At 41.3% G+C, this 16,497-nt stretch overlaps 1 protein-coding gene across 2 annotated transcripts; it reads right to left on the bottom strand.

Moving 5' to 3' along the window:
• Positions 1-2,177: 2,177 nt before the first annotated feature.
• On the bottom strand, positions 2,178-15,939 carry ENPP4 (ectonucleotide pyrophosphatase/phosphodiesterase 4). 2 transcript variants are annotated; one of them, XM_002925627.4, is made up of 4 exons: positions 15,693-15,939; positions 7,420-8,278; positions 6,615-6,785; positions 2,178-4,460 (listed from the first exon to the last, which is right to left on the bottom strand). In XM_002925627.4, exons 2-4 carry the CDS (start codon positions 8,243-8,245, stop codon positions 4,096-4,098), a joined length of 1,362 nt encoding a protein of 453 aa, XP_002925673.1. In that variant the 5' UTR covers positions 8,246-8,278; positions 15,693-15,939; the 3' UTR covers positions 2,178-4,095. The 2 variants fall into 2 exon arrangements, with proteins under 2 accessions (XP_002925673.1, XP_034503878.1); XM_034647987.1 differs by lacking the exon at positions 15,693-15,939 and adding an exon at positions 10,061-12,126.
• Positions 15,940-16,497: the final 558 nt, after the last annotated feature.

The following is a 16,497-nucleotide window of genomic DNA, read 5'->3' as shown; positions in this document are numbered from 1 at the left end:
CTCAACAGGACCCAACAGGCTCATTTGGATTCTCACAGATTCTCTGAGCCAGAGAGAGAGAGAGGGTGTGTGTGTGTGTGTGTGTGTGTGTGTGTGTGTGTGTGTGTGTGTGTACTGGGGGAAGGGGGGAGGATTAATGATACCCAAGAACAGGTACCAAGGAAGTGGGAGGTTGGGGCAAGAGGTGAAGCTAGCATCCAAACTTGAGAAGCACTCGGCCTGGAAAACGGCTCTGTATGCAAAGATCTCAGCAGCAAGTCAAACCATGAGCAGACGTAAGTAATTGGTTGGTATCGAGTTTTACCACTTTGGAGATGTTACAGAGCTCTCTTCAGAGTAAAGGAAGTACCTTTTTTTTGTTTTCTCCCACAGTTCCTAGCAGCGTTCAGTGAGTATGAATACAGGAAATGCGTTGATCACACTGCTCTATTTTGTTGAATCTCTACTCAATTAGTACGGCTACTTACGAAACAGTTTAAATGCTATAATCCTCCCTTACCTCTAGAGTTTTGTAACCTGCTTTTTCAAACTTCTTCCCTTCTGTACACCAATAAATGATAGTTCTGGAAGCTCTGCAAAATTTATCTTGGTCTTCTTTGCAATGATGTCCTCATGTAAATTGTGTATGTATACACTGTCTTAAAAATTTGGTTCAATGTTTTATACTTGATCCTGGTTTTTAAAAAATCTGTAATGAATGCCTACATGGATTTTTGCAGTATTATTGGGTCATGTCAACATCTATCACAGTAAGTGTATTTTGCAGGGCGACAAAAAAATAACATTACATTCTATATTTAATAATTACAGTAAAAGTGTTTTGGTAGATTTTATTCACATAAAATGTTTTAATCATAAGCAAAATCATTAACTATGAATTCAGACAATATAGTCAAAATATATTTTACTTCAACTTAAGGCACTACATACAGATTTCTTTAAAGCATACTCATGTGATTTTATTTACACACTATTTTAAGAAGTGACAATAAAATACATACTTTCCATCTTTGTCCTTCATTTATAACTTTATGTCTTCACAATGAAATAAAACCCTCCAAATAAAAGGAATTAAATGCCATCATCCTTAAAGCTTACCAGATACAGACAAGAAAGGAAGACACCCAAGAACAAGGCAAAGGCATTTTTAATCTTTTAATGTTCCGAGAATTTAAATTCTTATACCAAGCTTAGTGACACAATAACACGAAACCTATACAGTACACAGCATTGAAATAATTTATATTAGAATTCTATTGCTGTTTACCAGAAGAACTTGCACATTAATAACAGAACTGTCCTTTATAACTAAATGCACTTACTCTGAATTCACTCACTGAATTAACAAAAAAACACTCAATAAGTTTTCCTATTACCTTTGACTGTTGTTGTCATAAACAGCAAATGTTTCCTGGAGCCAAATACTTTCTATCACCCAGAAAACATGTCAGGATATTAGCCAATTATTCAACAAAATACACACCAAAACCTTAAAGTGAAAGGCTGGCTTCTCTAAAAGATTCTCAGTGGAGAGGAGTCGTTGGCTTTAACAGTGATAATTTTTTAAAGATACAAATGAATTAACATAAAATTCAGAATAATAACATATAAACATCTCTTTGATTAAATAAATACTGTTTTGTCCCATCAGCATATATACAAAAAAATTTACAATTTTAATTAAAGTTAATATTTTGAGAATGGAATGAAAGACAAGACAAATAGGTAAATGTCTTGTTCAAAAGGTTAAGACATTGATGGGACATCCCTTCCTTTTCCATCCCATATGAAATCCACTCACAGGCTAGATGCTACGTATTTCTGAAACTCATAACCACCAAGCAAACCAATGCAATCACCAAAACAGCACTGCGAGCACCAAGCTCTACTGAACCAGTATAAAATACCCAGCTACTATTTTAGGTACTTCAAAAAGTGTCCACTGTGGGGCGCCTGGGTGGCACAGCGGTTAAGCGCCTGCCTTCAGCTCAGGGCATGATCCCGGCTTTATGGGATTGAGCCCCACATCAGGCTCCTCCGCTATGAGCCTGCTTCTTCCTATCCCGCTCCCCCTGCTTGTGTTCCCTCTCTCGCTGGCTGTCTCTATCTCTGTCGAATAAATAAAAAATAAAATCTTTAAAAAAAAAAAGGTGTCCACTGTGTTACATGTGACTGTCTTTTTTTTTTTTTTAATGGAAATTGAAACAGAAAGACATTTTTCTATTGTTTTGTTCAGAAAAACTATTAACCTCTAGGGTAACTTTTATGTGAGGAAAAAAATGAAATAAAATTTGTCAAAAAGCAAAACTAACCCTATTGGTTTTATCTCATTTATTTACTATGTTGTTATTAATACAGTCAACTTATGACCAATAGCATGAACTATTTATGCAGCTGTAGAAATGCTTCTCAAGAACCCCCCAAAAAATAGGTACTGAATCATCGGATCGCAAAATTAGCAGTGACTAAACAGGATGAATTATATGTTTGATGACTGGCACTGTTTTCTTTACCATCACAGATAATCAACATTTAACTGGGCTGCATATTTATTGCAGATAATTTTTTTACCTGTAGAACAGTTACCTAGTTTATTTTATATTGTCAAAACCTCAAATATCACACTATTAATTGCTTGCCTCAGGTCTTGCTGGATGGTTCTTGAACCCCATTTTTCCTTTAACAGATACAATCTAGTCTGTCACAGCACAGTTGCTGCATCTTACTTTTGATTACTAGAAAGTACCACCTGGCAAAGGTCGGATGGCAGTTCTTCACAATAAATCCTTAGCTCTGAACATGAATGTTTAAAAAAATCAGAGCACAGTAATTATTTCCGTGAACCAAACACTGGAGAAAAAGCAGAGGCGGCGCTTGGGCTACGGAATGTTAACACTTATATTCTGCCACTTAACATATGAAGAGTGGGAAAGATCAAAAGATACCAAATTCCATTTTAAATTTAACTACTCTATTGCCTAAAAAGTAAGGCATAATGTCCCAAAGGTAGATATCATAATCTCTCTTCCTCATTCTGACCTAATTGAAGCCAGATTCCTATCCAGGTCATAAATTTTTTTATAGCACTTGGATACCTCTGGCTACAATAAACAACATGAGAAAGTAAAACACAGTAAGAAAAACTAAGGAACTTTCTTCAGTTATGACTTTGAGTCATAACAAAGTAAACAAATATGAAGTGCAAATATACCCTTTGCTGAGAGCCACGTTCCGTGGGAATGTGGAAGTCAGCCCACAGACCAGCCGCCTCTGACCTCCTCGGTCAGTCACAGGAAGTCTGCACACTCATATGCACAAACACATTCACACACACACACACACACACACAAATAATTTACACATCGGTGTTAAGCACAGATACAGAAAAGCAATTCTTCCCATTTTCTTAATTTCTTATTAGCAACAGTCTTCAAAAGATATCTTTCCTGGCTTCGACAGTTTAGGAATCTTAACAAAGACACAATGGTGAAGACTCAAGCTTTGTATCACACAGTCTTTGTTGTATTTTTTATAATAGCTTTTCTTAAAATAATTTCTTCATATGCTAGCTCTGTTCTGCCTGGTTAACCGATTTTATTAACCATCACCTACGTCACAGGTTTACTTGGGATATAAACTCTAATATTAAAGTTATTAAATATAAAAATATAGAAAACTTTTCCTTCCTGTTACACAAAATCCACTAATTGCATAAAGATTTCTGTTGTTTCAGATATAAATATAAATATTTATTAGAAAAGCATGCCTACTAAATTTTGATATATTTTTATTTAAAAATGTGTCAATCTTCATTGGGGAAAAAAAAGGCAGAGGCAATATTTTTCTTAAAAAAAGTTTCTAGTTAGAGAAATAGTTGGTGTTCACTAACGATTGACTAGCAATTTTTACTATGGTCAGGGCTTTTTGTATTAGCTGATGCACCAAGACAAAGCACAAGGAAAACAAAGTAATTCTAGCATGCTTGGTCTAAGTTCTTTGTCTTTCAAGGTATATTTTTCATCTTTAGAACACATTTCATGAGGGTATCCTTGGTATCGTGACTAATCAAAGATGCTGTATCAACTCCAGCACATGTTACTCAATTAAAGGATCGTCATCATCTTCTTGCAGCTGGAGTCGGGAAAACGGACGGGGTACAGACAGTCTATTCTGCATGATTATAATGAGGCATGTTAGCGTGGTTAAGACCAAGAGCGCACCGATAACAATTCCAATGGCTTCCGGGAGATTAATGCACCACTGGTCAACTAACAAACACTTAGTATGACCAAAGGTTCCATTATTGGGATGTGGTTGTAATCCCAGGATGTGGCACATCATTGGATAAATATCCACACTGTTGATTGTGCTGTGTTTGTAGCCTTTGTGAAATGCTGGGCCGTGGGCAGCTAGAAACGGATGCATACTAGACAAAGAGTTATCATAACCATGGTCACCTACTGAGAAAAGAACAAAATTATGTTAGTTCCTAAAAGAAACACTGATCTTTCTATTACAAAATAACTTGATTCTAGTGTAAATATACTGATTCTTGCCAGTGTAATTCCCATCCATTAAAATTCTGCATCAGTTGGACCAGACGGGGGCCAGAAAGAAAACTTTGTTTTTTCCAACTCAGCCATGTCCCCTATTTCACACATACGTCCCTTTCCCAAGTGGTCATGACCCGAGGCTTTAAAACTATTTCTCAACCTGATGCACCTATCTTTCAGGGCCAGCCCCACTCATTTCACCCGTCAATTTCCAGCACTGCGCGCACACAAACAGCACAAGTGCCTGGAGGAGAGCGGCCGGGCTGAGGGTCCTGAATACCTGGGGAGAGCAGAGCTGAGTAAAACCAGCGAAAGGGGAAGAAGCACATCTGCAGCCTTACCTACATCACCTGCTCCTGTGATAAGAAGTAAGATTACGTGATATACTCCTGGTTTATTGACAGTGAACGGAGACCTCGACCTCTGGAGGGCCAAGTGAGAATGTTACAGAAGGGCTTCCTGTATTCAGTGTGAAGTCTAACCAGTTCACGAACCTCTAAAACTCCAAATTGAACTCACAGAAAAACATGACAGTCCCGGACAGAGCCCCAATACCAGATTCTCGGTTTTTAGCTCTATTTTGGCAAATATTCCCTTTTAGTGTATGCCTGTTGCACTGATAAGCTCCTGTTTTCATATGCAGTACAAGTGCTGAGTGGTGAGTGTATCAGTTTGTGTTATATTATTCTTTAATTTCATGTCTGGAATTTCATAATAGAAATAATGAATGTGATCAACATAATAACAATACTTTATATAGACTTTACGATTTCAATAATGTAAAAATACATGTATATGTACTAGAAAAAGTTTAGAAGGGGGAAACTCCATACCTCTGTATTGGTATTTTCTCTTTTCTAAACTTTTCTGTGTTTTCTCAGTTTTCAACAGTGAGTATAAAAGTATGAAACATACAAATTCCATTAACCTTTAGTCTTATCCTTGTCTGAAGCCTCTGATTTGCTATATTGATCAGGGATCTGCACACGATAGCCCCTGGCCAAATTCAACCCTCCACCTGTTTCTGTAAACAAAGTTTCATTTCAACAGCCCGCATCACTTTGTTTACATAATGTCCACTGCTGCTTTTCCACTACACAGGCAGAATTCAGTGATACAGAAACCAGCTGGCCAATAAAGCCTAACATATTTACTATCTGGCCTTTTATAGAAAAAGTGTTCTGACTCCTGCTACAGACTACAAAACCAGTTTTCTTTTGTTTTTTCAAAGTACTCAAATTGAATTAACATATGGAGCAATAAGCTTCGGCTCAGGGGAGACCTGTAACCCCCCTCTATATCTCCTCGGCTTTACGAGAGGTTTTGATACACCTCTTCTGCTGTTTGCCCAGTGTTCCAAACAGCTACTAACACTCAGGTAAATGATTTCATCACTGGGGAAAGACTTTGGGTTAGACAATGTTTTTTTTTTTTTTTTTTTTTTTTTTTTAAAATTTTTTTTTTTTTTTTTTTTTTTTTTTTTTAAATATTTTATTTATTTATTTGACAGAGACAGCCAGCGAGAGAGGGAACACAAGCAGGGGGAGTAGGAGAGGAAGTAGCAGGCTCCTAGTGGAGGAGCCTGATGTGGGGCTCGATCCCACAACGCCGGGATCACGCCCTGAGCCGAAGGCAGACGCTTAACGACTGCGCCACCCAGGCGCCCCTAGACAATGTTTTTTAACACATAAAATTTAAAAAGCATTTGAACTATCAAATCTCTCCCCTTGTACTTTGTTTCTTTACTTCTCATTTTCTACAAATCAAGAGAACTTGAAAGTTACTGAAAGTTGAAAGTTACTTGAAAGTTACTGACAGTAACTGCAGTGTGGGTAAGGAAGTAAAACTACACCTTTGCCCTTAAGGTCACCCACCCTCCTCATCTACAGGTAAAACTGTGGTTATAAATTGCTACTGAATGAAAACCTGAGAATTATCCAGTCAAAAAGTGAACTGATTACACAGTGTTAATATCTCTAAATCAAAGTACCCTGTTAACAGAACAATGGCACAATGTATGATTTATCCCCAGAACACAACAGAAATATCCTAAATACTTACATTTTGGTAATGATTTATTTAACACAATTGTCCACCCTTCATCAGCAACCAAAATAACAGGCTGAATTCGATCATTATGTTGGTAATGAAATCTGGCAGGAATATCTTCTTTGAGATAAACATTCATGTGAGGGTTACAGACTTTCAGTTTGTTATAAACCTCTGTTGTATCTGGAAGAAAAAGGAAACGGTAAAGGAAAAAAGTCATGATTGGCTGATAAGGAAAAAAAAATACTTATACCTAGAATAACTGGAAATAAATCCTGCACAATGTCATCTATTAAATCACTTTTAATTCTTAAAAAACAAAGCGATAATTATGTGACCTTATTGGACACACACACACGCACAAGTACCCATCTTTCCAAGCATTCACGTATCTCTTTTTTCATTTTGTGATTCTCTCTGGTGGACTTTTACATAAAAGGGGACATTTTCACATATAGCTTCCTAAGTAAATATAAACTAATTACATATTGCTCCTAATTACTAATTCTAAGATCAACAGATAAACAGTACATCTCACACAAAAATCCAAGATATTTTTTAAGGATAAAAATTTCCTGTTTCCATTAGTGTGAATAATTAAGAAATATATCAAAAAGCAACGAAGTAATCTCATTGAACACGAACCTTAGGCTAACTGCTTAAAGACTTGTCAATTAAGGGGAAAAATATATAATCCCACTCCGAGTAAGAATATATGGTGCTGAACTACAAAAGGCAGAACTGCATTCTTTTACAAAACCCTCCCTCCTCATTCAATTGCTCCCTTCAAATATCCCTCAGCTAAAAGGTTACTTACTTATTTTGGGAAGTATAGCAGCAACTGGAGTCAAATCTATAAGAGTGTAGCTTGAACGATCAATGCAGAGATCCAAGTTTATCAGTCTGTCCTTAGAGCACTGGGTCATCCCATGATCGCTTGTAATGATCACGTTGAGATTTTCCCACAATCCTAGCACCTTGAGTTTGTGGACTAGCTCACCAATAAGGTTATCTACTTCTTTCAACACTCTGTACATGTTTTCTTTATCTTCGGGTCCATATTTGTGGCCACTTGCATCTGGTTCTTCCCAGTAGAGTGTTGCAAAGGTAACTGGTGGGTTCGAATTCATCAGCCACGTGGTAATATTATTTAGTCTCTCCTCAAATGACACTGAAGAGCTATAATTCATAAAATAGGAAGGTGTGGTATTGTGAATGGGTACGTCAGTACCAGGCCACATAGCAGCGGCACTCGATCTGTTCTTCTGAAGCTGATTGGTCACCCAAATAGGTACTGCCTCATTCCACCAAAAAGGATCCTTGTCATCAAAGTCAGAAAAATGTTTCTTTGTGATTACATCATACATGGAATTAGCCACGATGCCATGGCTTTCTTCATACAAGCCTGTCACAATACTGTAGTGGTTTGGAAATGTCTTTGTGATAAAAACATTTTTAACATGCTCTACCAGGACTCCTTCTTTGATAAAATTCTGGAGATGAGGAAATTCATAGTTCTGTAGATAGTCAGCTCTGAAACCATCAAAGGACACCAGAAGTAACTTGGGTGGCAGGCTATGGGAAGAGTTACCTCCACATACAGTTGTAAGTCCAGAAAATAAAAGTATTACTAATAACTTCATAATGAATGTGTTGAAGGAGAGCAATCAGGGTTCCTAAAATATAAAAACACAGTTCATAAGTGGTAGATTTGGATTAAGTTTCAGAAGTTTAGCCATTGGGAGAAAAGAAGCAAAATTTATCAACTTTTTATATACCAGTTTTATATCAACTTAAAATTAAGTAACATCATTTACTGAAAGATAACTGAATAAAGCTAAAATTGGGGGGAAAAAACTATCTTTACTTGTCCAATTTCCTATTTATACACATCCTGCCCCATCCTTCATGCTCTGAAGGGGGTATGGGCCATTTTTATACTCCCCAGATATACTCCTGTTTGGTTGCCTGCTTTTCTGCAGTAGCAGAAATTACTCTAAAGACTTAATAAGAAGAGGGGTGCCTGGCTGGCTCTGTCAGGGCAGCAAGCAACTCTTGATCTCAGGGTGTAAGTTCGTGCCCATGTTGGGTGTAGAGATTACTTAAAAATAAAATCTTAAAAAAAAAAAACTTAATAAGAACAGATGAAGAAAGAAAAATGATCCTTTTGCACAAAAGAGAAATAATACCAGGCCTTCAGAGGCTCCAGAAAGGGAGACTATTTTTCTAGTTTAATGACTGGTAACCATGCTCCTTTTAAGCCACAGACATAGGTGGTGGAAATTCTAGCATGCTGACTCACCACCAGTTCCTACTGAAGATACCGGCATGAAAAAGGGGAGTAAGAAATAAATACTACCTGAGAAAAAGATCCCACCTCAATTTATACATTCCCAGAATTTATAGGAGGTTGACAGAGCCAATAGGTACCTGGCTGCCACAGTGACTTCTGAAGAAATCCAACAGCTGTTGAAATGAACTTCACCATATCCCTTAAACTTCCTCTTTACTATCAAGGACATAATTATTCTACTTAATACCCCCGGCTCAGAGCTCTCTGATTTTTCATTTTATTTATTTATTTATTTATTTATTTATTTATTTATTTATTTATTTATTATTTATTTATTTATTTATTTGACAATCCACTAACGACAAAAACAGCTTTCCCATAATAAATCTCCCTGCCTGCAGTCTCTATCATCTTTGGTCCTGCAGAAAACAGGATAGGTGATTTAGGCAGGATGACTCCCTTCAGTTGGACAGGGTATCTCTTCCAGTCTAACAGGAGAGGAGGAGCTAAAGCTAGGTAAGCTAACAGGTCTGAGCGCTGGAGATAAAGGGAGCTGCATTCTCTGTGCTGCAAAAGGTAGAGGCAATTATTGAGAGGGAGTAGGACGGTAAAAGGTTCGAGGGCTTGAGAAACGTAGAGAATGTCTGAAATGGCCAATATGGAGAATGGGAGAGAGTGCAGGGCAACAGTAGGACGGGTGGTCCAAGCTGACAGCAGGTGTCATGAATTTTTAGTGACACTGTTGACTGGTTTTCTCTGCATTTCAGAGGCCCTGGCACGGGCCTGAACAGAATAAGCAGCTGATGGTGCCTGCACTCGAGACTCTCTGAGAAACTCAAGTGCAAGGAAGGAAGTTAAAGATCCCGGGTAGGGAGTGACCAAAATCTGAACTGCAGCACCTGAGCTCACACTGATAAAGAGAGTGAGGTAGAGAAGCCTCTGGCCTAGAGGTTCTGAGGCTGCAGTCCGAGTGAGGAGAGGGGACTCATTAGGTCAGCATAGGAAGACCCCAGGTATGGCCGCGGGGGCGTGCACCTCGAGGTCCCAGGCCGAGGCGGCGGCGAGCTAACTGACGTGATGATTACGTTCATGAGCCATTTACTGCGCGTTCTTTCCTTCTAACTAAATTACCCGAAGGCAGAGACTTTCCTTCCTTCAAACATACCAGCTAGATGGTCTGTGCGCGCGCGTCATTCAAACGCCTGTTGACTGAAGCTGGGACCGTCTCAGAACCAGGAACTTCAAAATGGGAAGACCAAAGGCACAGCATCTTGTCTGGGAGGCTCTCTGGGTCTGAGAAGTCTACCATCTCAAGCTGCGACGGGCTGCCTTCAGGGTGGCCGCACGCACCATCCGTCGCGGTGCCGCCCATGAGACCCAAGCGGGACGCAGTGACGCCACCGCATGAGCTCTCCACCGGGGAGAGGCGCGGGGCCGTGCGGCACAGAGACACACGGCTCGGACGGCCTGGCCACGGCTCCGCAATGGCAGCTCTCGAGCATCGGGGCGGCGGCGGCGCTCTGCTCACTCGGTACCAGTCGGTCACGCGACAACGTACGCAGGCGGCCCCCGGGCTCCAGCAGCCGAGAACGTGCGCGGGGCCACGCGGTTCTGCGGGAACGCAGGGACTGAGCGCACCCGCTGTTCCGCGCTCACTCCGGCCGCCTTCCCGTGCACAAATACCTGCTTCCAGCACGAGCGGCGGAGACAGCCAAGAGGTGGTATCGCAGCTTAAGGATACTCACCGATCTCGTTTTTAAACACTGCCTCTAGGTACTGCCCTGGCTCTTTCCCTCAGGAACCCGTTTACACTCCCGCCAATCCCACTGCACAAACTATTCTGCGGGCAAGTCAAGCCGCATATATGTCAAACTGAACGCCTTCTCCGCACCTCCAAATCCTTCTCCTTTCCTTAGTTCCCCAGCCTGCAGAACAGCTTCCCGCTCTCACACCAGAGCTGCCCTGAGAACCCGTCCGTGCCAGCCTCGTCAATCCTACTTGCATAGCATCCACTACAGCACAGTAGGCAGAAACATCACCGACGGGAGCCTGTTGCGTGGGCAGCAGCCCAGTCCCTACACCTAGGAAATTCTGGCTCAGGCTAGACTAGAGGCCAGAACGTGCATTTGGAACAGCTCCCCATCCTTTCCGTCTCTACTGCTGCCATACTTCTAAAAGCCCTTAAACAGGAGGCGCTTCTGTCTCTTAACTGACCGTCCCACCTCATTCACCTCCCCTTTCTCACCTAATACCTGCTCCCAACTTCATCTTCCTGGGTGTCGCTCTGTTCACAACACTCTAAAAAACAATGCTCAAAGAGTCCCCCTGCCTATACAAACACTTGAGCCGGGCAGTCAGGCCCCTGCAGTGTCCAGGCCCAACCCACAGGCACATGACCGTGAAATAGTTACAGAAATCACTGCCAACCGTACTTTCCTTTTACCATATTTCACCATCACCATCTGCCCAAATGTACTTCAAAGTCTTGTAAGAGATAACAGGCATTTATCTGGGTGACCTATAACAGCTCTTCAGTAATAGTCTGCATTCCCAAACATCCTGAAGTTACCTCCTGACAAGAAGTCTTGCCCAAACACTCTTTTAGGTTATTATTTTTTTTAATCACTCAATACATATCTAATATAACTAAGATAATACCACAAAAATGTATATATGTGCCATGTATCAGGGGATGAGGGCTTTACACTTTCCAAATCAGTCATACTCACAATAGGGGCATAAATAATCAAAGTAATGAATCAGGCTGTCATCCTGAAAGAACAAAGACAAGGGTGAATGAACTCTGTTCTATAAAACCAAAACTCCTTTGTAATGCTGTGCTTGAGAGCCATACACCGTAAAGCCTTGTTTTTAACACTAAGCCCTTTGAGGAATTACTACAAATGGAATATCATAGTATGTCCAAACCTTTTTCAACAGTTATCTCTAAGAACAGCGGGGTGCCAAACCAATTCAACAAATGGCACCTGGACAGCTGGATATCCACATGCCAGAGAATGAATTTGGACCCCGGATCTCATACCATACACCAAAATTCACTACAAATGGCTCATGGACCAAAATTTAGAGCTAAAACTAAAACTCTTAGAAGAAAATATAGGAGGAAATCTTCATGACCCTGAATTAGGCAAAGCCTTCTTAGGTACATCACCAAAAGCACAAGTGACAAATAAATAGGACTTCATTGAGACTAAAAACTTTTATGTTTTAAAGGATACCATGAAGAAAGAGAAAAGACAACCCACAGAATGCAAGAAAATATTTGCAAATCGTCTGACAAGTGATTTAAAATTAGAATATATAAAAACTTGTAAGAACTTAAAAATAAAAGTCAAACAATCCAATTAAAAAATGAGCAAAGGATCTGAAAAGACATTTCTCCGAAGATAAACAGGTGGCAAGTAAGCACATGAAAAGATGTTCAACATCGTCAGGGAAATGCAAATCAAAACCACAATGAAATACCACTTCAGACCCACTAGGATGGAGGGAATCAAAAAGACCGACAATAGCAAGAGTTAGCAAGGATGTAAGAAAACTGGAACATTTATACAGTGCTGGTGAGAATGTAAAATGGGAGAGCCACCTGGAAAACATTCTGGCAGTTTTTTAAAACTTAAAACAGAGCCACCATATTATCCAGAAATTCAACTACTAGGTATATGTCCAAGAGAAATTAAAACAGATGCTTACACTAAATAAAACTTGTACACAAATGTTCCCAGCAGCATTATTTTTAAGGGCCAAGAAGTGGAAATAACTCAAATGCCCATCAAGTGATGAAAAATGGACAAATTTAATGTGGTCTATCCATACCATGGAATATTACTGGACAATAAAAAGGAATGAAGTGCTAACAGATACTACAAGTGGATAACCTTGACGCATTATGCTAAGTGGAAGAAGGCAATCACTAAAGATCTTACCATACGACTCGTTAGATGAAATGCCTAAGACAGGCAAGTCTGTTAGAGATGGATGTATACTGGTAGTGCTCAGGGAAAGGTTGGGGAGAAATGGGGAGTAAATTCCAATGGTGTAAGATCTGCTTCCGGGGGTGATGAAAATGTTCTCATATTGACTGTGGTGATGGTTCCACGGCTCCACAAAACTGTATACTTTAAATGAGTGAACTGGATAGAGTGTGAATTTCATCTCAATAAAACCATTATATTAAAAACAACAAAAGAGGCATGAAACTGTAATCTTAAAAGGATCTGAAATGTCCTGCCAAAAAATAGGAAACATTTTTGGTGTCTCATTTTACCCCCCAAAATTATGTGATATTTGTACTCCATAATAGACTTGGGTATCTTAACATGAAAAGGTTATACCTTCCAAATGCAAAAGCAATAGCAAAACAAAAACCTGTGTCTGACTCTCTCGCAAAATACACTTAAATCAAAATCTCGCTTCCCTAAATCTTGAACGAAGACGATGCTCAAACACATGTGCCATTTATCCTGGGGTTCAGGAATGCGTTAGCACTCTTAGGGTCCTTGTCCCCAGGCTTAGAAGCACAGACAGAGCGGAAAGATTACAGGCACTGAAATCAGAACGATCCCAGAACTTAAACTCACATTCAGTCACTGGGCAATTGTGAGCAGATCTAACTTTTCCCAGACTTAGTTTTGGTGTTTGTGAAATGGGGATGCATACAGTCTTACAGAACAGGCCCTCAAATTTAGTCTCCTTTTACCCATTCTAGTTACAAAGCTGTTACGTTAGCAAAACGTCTGTACTATGACAGGCAGAATACTACTATTGTGCAACCCTAAAATAATTAGAAATAATTTAGTCCAACCCCTTTTTACATATTCTAGAGCTAAAGTCCAGTGACTGGCCAAGCTTAGAAAGCAATTTAGTAGCTTTACTACACTTACTAATTCATGTCCCCAACAAGTTTACAAGTCTAGTAACAGCAAGTTAACAAGACTAGTAATAAACTCCAAATGATTACCAAAACTTCTCCTGCCAGATCATGTTCATTAGCAGTGCCTATATCTATGCCTACTGCATTGTTTCATCCTAACAGGGGGTGTTAATCAATAAACAAAATACCAGTGAAAAGTTCTCAAGTAGTTTTCAAGGAAGCAAAATCACTAACTGTTATGTGACCAAACTTTGAAAAAAATCCTGTGATTTTTCAAACAAACAAACAAACAAACAAACAAAAATAGCGGAGGGAAGAAGAAAAAGAAGAAAAAAAAAAAGCAGACTCATCTGGACCACACCCAAATATCCCAACAGCAGCCAGAAGTAGTAGGTAGTCATCTTCAATTCAGGGGACAAACCATGCTCTACCTCGTCTGCGATGCCTTTTTTACCTGGATGGAATGCATGGCAGGCAATTCCCACAGGCATTCTCAGCCCAAGTGAAGCTGGGAGCGTGCAGCAGTTACAGGAAATGGTGAAAGATATTTGTCACCATTAGCTCGCCACCTGCTTGGTAATACAAAAGCCCTCGTCTAAAGACTTCACAAATATTTATAATGAAACTTTTATACAGGGGCGCCTGGGTGGCACAGTCCTTAAGCGTCTGCCTTCTGCTCAGGGCGTGATCCCAGCATTCTGGGATCGAGCCCCACATCAGGCTCCTCTGCTAGGAGCCTGCTTCTTCCTCTCCCACTCCCCCTGCTTGTGTTCCCTCTCTCGCTGGTTGTCTCTCTCTGTCAAATAAATAAATAAAATCTTTAAAAAAAATAAACTTTTATACAGCTTTAAAATAAAATAGCATTGTCTGTGGACATGGGAAAACTTTGGTGATTTCCTCTAGATTACTATTTTCTTATTGTTCTAAGGGGGGAAAAAACCTACTCTCTAGAAGGCTTTCTCGGCCCTAAAAATTCTGGCATTCTAAATAATTCTCCCATTTTCGAGTGCACACAAAATTTTCTAGTATCTTCAAAACAGCTACACTATCTTACTTTCTACATAGTAAAATCACCCCTCACATACTTCTGGTGTTTTCATCAAAACTTCTCCCAAATTACATTTTGTAGCTAATCTAAAATACATAAAATATCTCCTCTTTGCTTTCAAATGAGCTTAATTTCCTTAAAACAGCCCGGAGGAAAAAAAGGAAGAAAGAAAAGAAAACCGTGACATTAAAACGAGCAGCTGACTTCTTAACAACACTGAGCAAGTTTTCAGGCTTAGGTCCAGCGGATCACCTGGTGGTTAGGCAAAACCGCTCTGGAGTCAGACCTGGTATAAACCTGAATTTGCCTGTCACCAGCTGTACAATGTGGAACTCTCTTCACTTCTCAGAGCTTGAACTTCCTCATCTGTATAATGGGACGCTATTCTCTCACAGGGTTGCTATGCCTAGAAAAGGAAGCATTGTTTGTCGAGGGCTTAACACGGTGTTCAGCCTATAAAAAGCATTTAAATGTTATCTTTGCTGTTTGGTTTTCTAGGAAATTAGTTCTTAAATTTGATTATGTAATTGCCATGAACTCTGATCTAATATTCAGACAGACGCAAACGCCCACCCCGCCGCCCGCCTCCCCTCGCTGTCTCCCCTGCCCACCTTCGCCCCTCCGCTGCTGCTCTTCCCCCCCCCCCACACCACCCTCCGCCGCCCAGCCCAGCTCTCTCCCGGCGCCTCCAGGACCCTTCGCGGACGACCCGCCAGCGCCCTAGGGGCTGGGGAAGGGTGTGTGTGTGTGTGTGGGGGGGGTGTTTGTCACCACCTCTAGTGTCAAGGCCCCAGGCGACCGAGGAGGGGGTGGCATTTCCCTCCGGAAGGCCGGCACCGCGAGACTCACACTCACCCGCTGGCGCCGGCGCGCGGAACTCAGCACTGGCGGAACCCGGAGCTCGTGGGTCCTGGGGGCGAGGCCGACCCGAAGGGACACGCGCGAGGCAGAGACCTTCCTGAGGCGCCTGCGCAACAGCGGGCGCCCCCGCCGCGGGTAACAGCCCCAACCTCCCCGCGAACCGTTTTGTCGGTGGCGCTCTGGAGTGTGCGCAGCCGCCCCGCGCGCGACTGCGGAACCTGCCGCCGGCCGCCTGGGACCCGGCGGGCGGCGGAGGCTGAGACGTGTGATTGGATTGGCTGCCGGAGCCGCGTTAAATGTAATTCCCTTTGCGATTGGTTAGAGTCAGGTACTACCGGGAGACAGCTGCTTCGGTGGGGTCGCATTGGACCTCGAGGAGGTCGGTTCTTATCTTCCACCACGCCCTTTTCCTATCACCCTCGGGCTGGGTGCCCTTCACGGGTTCTGAAACCCAGCGAGTCCCGGAAAGGCCCCTGGCTATCACCAAGCGCTTTTCGCTCCTAGTTTATAGGCACCTGGCGACTTTGGTTGTCCTTAGGAAAAACGACTTTGGCAGCACCAGAGCCCAGCACAAGTCTAGAGCGGCTTCAGCTAGTTCCAGTGAATGGAGATAAATGCGATGTGATTCTGCCCAAAGTACATGTTTTACTGGAAAAAGTGATCACCTTTACACCCAAAGCTGATTCGTAAGCAGTACAGGTAAAGTCACAGGAAACACAGACACAACCCTTGCAGTAGAAAACCAGCTGGGAAATGGGCACGTCTTTTGACAGAGGCAGATGGGATTGTGTTCCTGCCT

The sequence above is a fragment of the Ailuropoda melanoleuca genome, chromosome 19, assembly GCF_002007445.2.
Source record: "Ailuropoda melanoleuca isolate Jingjing chromosome 19, ASM200744v2, whole genome shotgun sequence".
NCBI lineage: Eukaryota > Metazoa > Chordata > Mammalia > Carnivora > Ursidae > Ailuropoda > Ailuropoda melanoleuca.
The sequence above is the reverse complement of the archived record's forward strand: the minus strand, read 5'-3'. Positions and strand labels throughout refer to the sequence as shown.